This window comes from Solanum pennellii, chromosome 6 (genome assembly GCF_001406875.1).
Source record: "Solanum pennellii chromosome 6, SPENNV200".
Classification (NCBI taxonomy): domain Eukaryota; kingdom Viridiplantae; phylum Streptophyta; class Magnoliopsida; order Solanales; family Solanaceae; genus Solanum; species Solanum pennellii.
In genome coordinates this window covers 28,698,946-28,706,577 of record NC_028642.1, presented here as the reverse complement: position 1 = coordinate 28,706,577, position 7,632 = coordinate 28,698,946, and the positions used below count along the sequence as shown (strand labels likewise).

The 7,632-nt window shown below is 34.7% G+C and overlaps 2 protein-coding genes across 2 annotated transcripts in view; one reads left to right on the top strand and one right to left on the bottom strand.

Annotated features, from left to right (window-relative positions):
• The window catches only part of LOC107021415 (short transmembrane mitochondrial protein 1), a 12,731-nt gene extending 9,005 nt beyond the window's left edge, over nucleotides 1–3,726 (top strand). The window contains exon 2 of the mRNA XM_015222073.2: nucleotides 3,207–3,726. The gene's annotated coding sequence lies outside the window, so the exon portion shown is untranslated. The remainder of the gene's footprint in view (nucleotides 1–3,206) is intronic.
• A 1,004-nt stretch (nucleotides 3,727–4,730) lies between these two features.
• Nucleotides 4,731–7,632, bottom strand: part of LOC107023749 (putative glycerol-3-phosphate transporter 1) — a 4,113-nt gene continuing 1,211 nt past the window's right edge. Inside the window, exons 2-3 of the mRNA XM_015224538.2 lie at nucleotides 5,746–6,789; nucleotides 4,731–5,663 (exon numbers count right to left, since the gene is read on the bottom strand). Coding sequence (XP_015080024.1) covers nucleotides 5,101–5,663; nucleotides 5,746–6,709 — 1,527 coding nt within the window. The 5' untranslated portion in view covers nucleotides 6,710–6,789 and the 3' untranslated portion in view covers nucleotides 4,731–5,100. The remainder of the gene's footprint in view (nucleotides 5,664–5,745; nucleotides 6,790–7,632) is intronic.

Sequence of the window (7,632 nt, the reverse complement as noted above, 5' to 3'; positions counted from 1 at the left end):
CCCACCCCACCCCCACCATGAAAAAAAATTTTAAGTTTGTTTTTTTAAGAAAATATTCAACTTCAAGAATTATTTTCTACTCTAGTAAAAAATAAAAGATATTTCCCAAAAACATTTTTTACTCAAAAAACAAACACTAAAATATTTTTCCGGAAAATATTTTCTACTCACCAACCAAACATGAGAAAATAAGTCACATATCTACTTGTTTTTCAGGAAAACATTTTCCATGGAAAACATTTTCTAGGAAAACATTTTCCTTCATACCAAACACACCCTAAGTGTCCATGGAGAATGGCTTAAGATGAATGGGATATTACATGGTAAGAGGTCTTGGATTCTTGTTCAATGGTGTGAAGAAGTTGATGAAAAATGACGAGAAGAAGGAGAAGCTAGTTAAATGGAATATGCTGTTTTCCCAACCCTATATAGGAGTATTGGAGGTCGAAGATTAGGATAAAAGTTTAGTAGGTAGTCGAGCGTCGTCTAGCTTCCATGATCTACTTGTATGATTTCTCACATATTATCCAGTGTTATCACAAACAAAAAATGCAAAAAAGCTTTAAGGTTGGTGGGGATTTAAGGGCAAAGCATAAGTAAAGCATGGGCTTCAATGAAAAAAAGGCACAAAGGGAAAAAAATTATAAATCTATATGTTTAGTCCAAGTCTAATTATAAGCATGAATGTAAAATGTATGAACAAATTAATTGAATTTTTTTAATGATAAAGTGAAATATTAAATATTTAGTTTTGCCTCTTCAGAAGTGTCTCATTTGCAAGGAAAAGTATGCCTTAAACCTTGATGACAACATTGAAGCACACATTAAGCGAGGCGAAGCGCTCAACCCGTTTTGAGTCTTGCTTCAGGGATTAAGCACGCTATAAAGCACGCCTTTGATAACATTGATACTTTATTGTTCTTCAATTTTATTATTACTCTGCTTCAGTTATCGTATTTTGTGTTTGTTGCTACTGTTCTCTTCTCCATTATGTTCAACATGGTTGCTTCATAACTGTATCTTCTTTTTTTCCATCATGCGACTCAAGTTGAGTTAATACACTCTTTGCTCCACATTAGCAAATAAGGGGATAATATTTCCACTTTAGACAAGTCTATACGGGTTGTAAGATGCTCGCAAATTTTAGGTTGTAGTTAGCAAAAGGGAAAAACTTGTGGGAGAGGGTAATGATGTATTTTCCCCAAAAAAATCTAAGAACTATTTGAACTGTAAACAGCAGGGGAGTTTTACATTCATATAGGAGAAGATAAGGATGTCAAAGAAGACAATAGCAACCACTGTGCTTCAATCCCAGACTAGTTGGGGTTGGCTATATCAATCCTCAACAACCACACGAAACAGATAATAAGTCATCTTGCTGTAGTAGAGATTTAAAATGCAAAATGATTTTCCAACCTACTCCTGGCATTGGACGTACACAGTGCTCTTTCATTTGGGTCTCACACAAATACTTTGATGCTTACTTATGAATCATATAAACCTTTATTAGCCACATTTGATTTGCAGCAGTGAATCTTTGATGGTATTCTCCGCATGCTACTTGTGTAAATATGATTTTTGTTGAGTGTTGAGTAGAATCTTAGGATCATCTCTTTGACAAATCAGTTGCATTCTTGGTGTATGACTAATTGTTCACTACCTTAGGCAGTCTTTAATTTATTGACGGGAAAAACGCAACACAACTCTTTTGCAAAGGTTATGGCAGTATAATTGGCTAATCACATTTGATTTCTACTGATGTTTGTTTGATGGGACTAACTGACAAGATGCAAAATAATGAACTCTTGTAAAGTTCATGTTTTTCTCTCCGTCATTGATGTAATTAAGGGTTGAGAGTTTTGCAGTAGGAACCCGTAACATGTATACAGTATGCAGCAATACCTAGTTTGTTTTGCTGATATTTCTGTTGTTCCACTCTCTTTTAAAGTTTTGACTTTCAGAGTGTCATGAGATGAAAGTGCTCTCTTATATCGTGTTTTCAGCCACTGGCAGACTTGGTTAAAGATCAGCTCAATGAAACCTAGCAGAGGATAGTATTTTAAATATAAGCTTATATATTTCTTTTTATCCTATTAGAAACAGTATGCGCATGCAATGTTTATCTATTTCCAATCAACAGTTTGCCACCATTAATTGTTGAGACAGGAATATGACTTTGCCAAACGTTTCTTGGAATATCTGCTCTAGAAAAAGTTTCCCCAGAATGTAGTCATCACAAATTTTCTCCCCAAGAAATGATGATTAGTTGTCCTCATTTTTGTTTTAATGATTTTACACAATTAAAGCTGTTCTCACTACTATTCTTGTAGTATTCTACTTACCGCAGGATAGCAAGCTGTAAGAAAGCCCGTCTTTTTGGCAGAGTTGTGAAAGGAAAAATCTAAATTCTTTAGGCAATGACATACTTAGAATTATTGATTCTAAATTCTATTGTCTAGTTATTGGGGAGAATCAATGATAGAAGTGCATTTTTACTGTTCTACATGCTTTGTTACTTTAGTATAAGGCATTTTCGCTATATCTGGTGCGTTGTCTACTTCCTGCTGAGTTGGTGTTCTTTCTTTTGCTGCCAACTCCTAAAGGCGAAGGGGCCAAGCCACTTGTGAAGCTTGTGCATTTTGCTCTTAGTAGATGCGAGTAAAGTGCAAGATTTGAAATGGCCTTGTAGATTTTCTGCTTTAGCTACAGTGGTGGTTATTTAGCTTTGCGGGAATGGGACAATTATGTATTGGTCTTAGCAAACCAACATCTTAAAATCATTTTATTTCATGCGTTTGGTACTTTAACCAAAATTGTTTGTTTGTTTCATTTCAAGAGATCACTAGGTCAAATGATAATGCATTTGAAGCACATGCACATGTCATTTACTCTTTCAGATTGAATTGTCCGATGTAAGTGTAATTTCCACAACAGTTGATGGGAGCTCTCGTCTTAAAATGGCACACATGTTGTAGTATTTTTTGAGAATGAAATGGGTTCTAGCATGCATGTTCAGTTCAATTTGTCAAAATCTAGTACCATAAGTAGGAGAGTTTCGTGTGAAGTAGTTGTGATTGTTTCATTGTTTCAGAAAGTTATGAGACTCAACGCCTTCATTTATCCACTGGTAATACTTGAGTAGTGTTCTATATATAGACAATTGTCATTATCCCGTATGTTAACGTTGAACTTCTTTGGTGGTGCAGAGCAGTTGCATTTCCTAGATGGCTCCAACTAATTTTGCGAAGCTTGGTCTTTATTCTTCGTTCAGAGTTTGGAGATAAGTTTTCCCAAAACTTACCTGTTGCCACCTAGAACCTACAGTTTCTTGGATTTAACCTCAGGTTGTGCTCCCTTGTAACCTTAGCCCCACAGATCCGACTGTTGCTCTCTTATCTCTCTTTACTATTAGCAACATATTGTCTACATAAGCCTCCATAGTGTGTGCATAAATAGTTTTTAGTGTGAAAACGTTCTGTTAACATTTCCCTGCCTTTAATCACAGTTTATTAACAACGTTATGATACATATACTCTACCCACCCCGGACGGTACTCTATGGGTCTACACTGGATATGTTTTCCGGATGCTTTTTACTTGAATGGCAAGGCATTACTATGTGTGTGTGTCCACTGGCCTTTTTGGTTTGTAAAATATAAAGATCTTTTTATGGTCCTCTGATGCTTGTTGTATTGATAATGTATTTGATAGACGTACTTAAAGCTTAGTAGTTCGAACCCAGATATTGCATGGACAAGCGCCACTATTTTGGGTAGGGGAAGAAAAAATAATCCTTCAATCCACATATGTCCTATTGAAACATGAAGTACACTCTAGCCGTTGGATTCAACAAGTAATTTTGACGAGCCATCTTTTTGTGATTTGTTTACTGTGACTGATATTGTTAGGGCTCGTTTTGGACGTGCAATATAAAATCATGATTTGAAGTCGAAGTTTTATTTGAACAACAATTCAAACCTTTTAAGTCGTATTTTTTCCCCTCATAAACATGAAAGTCCCCCAAGTTATGAGAATTATCAAATTTTTCTAATTGTTATACATCTTACCAAATAAGCAAACCGTAGTTCATAAACAAGATATCAGAATATTCTAAAACGACACATTACTAAATTGCATAATCTTCATGTTTCCTTTATAAATAAATGTTTATGAGTATGAACTTTCAAATATACATAATTTTATAAAGATCAACTAGTTAATAATAGTAGTAACTAGTTATTCTTTAATATAATTCTTTCGTATGATATGAATAGTTTTTCATGCAGAGTATGAGTCTTTTACCGCAAAATTTGAAATGATGAGTTTCTTTTTTGTTAATAAAATATAAACTTATGGATCAAGTTTTACATTTAGAAATAATAATTGAAATCACGATTTGGAATTTCAGATCATGCTACCAAATTACATATCTAAATATTAATTTTAAATTATGATTTCGTATCACAGGGTCAAAAAGACGTAAGCTTAGTACTTATGAATTGATGTCTGGTTTAAGTGGTTGTATAGCCTTGTTTGATCCTTAGTATTTAGGAATTGATGTCTGGTTTAGGGAGTTGTATAGCCTGGTTTGATTTCTATATCTGGCTGATCCTACTTCTGAGGAGGGAGTTTTCCCTCCAGTATAATTTGTTTGTCTTACATTTCCTTTTAATCAGTTCGAAAATTGCATCTTTCTTTTCGTTGCAACATTTTAATTCCACATGATAAAGATTAAATAACTTTTTGATACATTTAACATATCTTTAGTTTAAAATTACAAGATTCAAAAACTTTTCTTATGTTCTAAATCTTCGTTTTTAAAATCAGACATATAAATTAAAACCGTTGGAGGCACACAAAATTTACATGTATATGTGATGATGATCTTAAGAGTCAACCAGTTTTGGCCCTTTCAGAGTCCATCTCACAAATGTTCAAGTTGATATGAGGGTTTCCACCTTTTCATCTCTGCCACTAAAATGAAGATGAATTCATATCCTCATCTTGAGTTGATTTGATCATTTCCACTTTTTTATCCCTCTAACTAAAGGCTGATAATATCCAAATTGAGCATTTGGATTATACCACAATATTATGGCAATCAGACTTGAAGATTAGTAGACATAATTGGTCTAGATGATCCTTGAGACCTCAATTCTTGAATCTTTCCATTCACCTCAGTTACAACAAGCCTAGTCAAAAACAAACCAGCAACTAAAGCTGCTCCCATCAACATTACAAAAACTGCATTCCAGCTATCAGCTGAAATATAACCTGTTAGAAATGGTCCAACTGCAGCACCAATTGATCCAGTTCCATCAATAATAGCAGTGACAGTTGCAAGCGCTCGTGAATTACCCTTCAAAGAACTATGTGTTCCCAAATCTGCTGAAACAGCAGTTGTTATCAACGCGTAAGGTCCATTCACAAACACTCCACTAATCAACATGAGGATGATGTTTATAGTCATGGAGATTTGTCCGTAGCTTCGATATAGGTATAGAGCTGGGATGACACAGTACATAAAGCTAGCTGCTGTTATTGCTCTAGCATCCAACTTATCTGAGATGTAACCTGCTAGGATTCCACCTATGACCCCTCCGACATCAAACAACGTTGATAAGTTTCCAGATTCCTCGTTAGACAAGTATCGTCCATCTATTGCTGCAGTAGCATGAAAACAAAACACAAATTTTAGAAAGCAACCTATCTAACTTGACGAATATAGAATAGTTAACATTCATGCCTGTGTGGCTAATGTAGTAAGGCAGCCAATAGAGAAATGTGTAAGCCACCAATTTCGCGAAAAAAAGGCAAAGAGCAAAGGTTGCAACCCCTGGGATCTTCCATGCTTCTATAAAACCTACTGCGCATGCTTCCTCTTCTCTGTCTGATCTCGACCTCAAGAGAGGTTGTTCATTCACTTCATCGTCTTCTTTCCCGGGAGATAACAACACTTCATCTTCATCTTTATTACCCCCAACAGATTCGGGATGAACGGGTAACAAAAGGAACACTATCGCACCACCAAAAGCAATAAGGATACCAGGAACAACCATCGACCAACCCCATCCATATTTCAATAAGATTGAGGCGACCAACGACCCTGTAATGTTCCCAACAGAGGTGTGAGCATTCCAAATGCCCATTATAAGTCCCCTCTTCTTCTTTCCAAACCAATTACCGACTACTGCAACTACTGATGGCCATCCAGTGGATTGAAACAATCCAGCAATCATTTGAATGATCAGATAGTAATAGAAACTATGGACGTTCGCCCAATATCCAACTCCAAAAAGAGCTGTAAATAAGCCAGTTCCCAACATACCCGCGGTCAAAAAAACTCTAAGATCCATCCTATCACCCACGTGCCCTGAGAAGTACATTCCGATGGCATACACAAATAGGAAAGCCACATCAAGGTCACCGAGCAATGTTGTTCCATCAGTACCATTAAATGGAAACCAACCATCTATAACTGATTTCCGAATACTATTTCCTTGCCATGGAAAAATCGGACCAATGCCAAGGGATTGAGGATCAAGTGCTTGTTTCACGATGCTTGTAGTTTTTCTATTAGCATGGTAACTTGTATATGCAAAAAATGTCACAATTAGAACAATGACTTGATATGTCTTGAAAGATAGGCTCGACTTCGTTATGCGCCCTATCAATTGAATTCCTAAGGGCTTGCTGTTGTTATTCTTCATTGTTGGCTTTGGAGGTGGGAACTTGATCAAGATAAAATGATAAACATATATTTTCCTCTTTTATAAATGGAGAAAACAACCTGGAAAAAGATGCATAAGACAATATCATTTAAATGTAAATATTCATAAATGTTCACAAGGAACATGGCTTACTAGTCTTAAGTAATTCACGTGTGACTTGCAAAAGGTATAATAATCCCAAGGAACTATTTTATCCTATGTTTGGTTGGAGGTATTAGACAGTTTTAAAATTATTTATGGCACCATTTATATTTTTTTAATAGAATAAATTATCCCCCATATATGGTAAAATAACTTATTCTCAACCAAACGATCTCAAGTTCATGCTATATCAAATTACATATTGTAAAAAGAGCATGATTAAAGAAACTGAGTTCTCCATGTATTGCTTCTATAACGTCCCAACAAGATATATACTCTATCTTCCTTTTTTACAACTCCGTTCCTCGGTTTCAATCTATGTAAATGATATTAGAATTTAAAAAATAAATGAAGACTTTTATACAATTTGAATTGGTATTAAATTGTATGAAATAAATGAAAGAATTTTAAAATTTGTAACGTAAATAAGATGAAATAAGGAAGGACAAAGTTGATTATTACTTGGTAAACTTAGAAGTTTTATTTTTTAAAATGGAATAAAAAATTAATGTGTGTCACGTGAATTGAAACGGATATCTCTGAATCCCTGATTTTACAACTGTCTCAATACAAGAAAGAAAAAAAAAACAGAGCAAGAAGATGAACATTAAAATAGAAAATTACTTGATTATAACATAAATTAAGTCATCCTTATCAAAACAAAAGAAAGAAGCTCAAAAGATTGAAATAATTTAGTAACAATTAGTCAAGCATAAAAGTTGTACGGGCTTTTATATATATATATATATATATATATATAT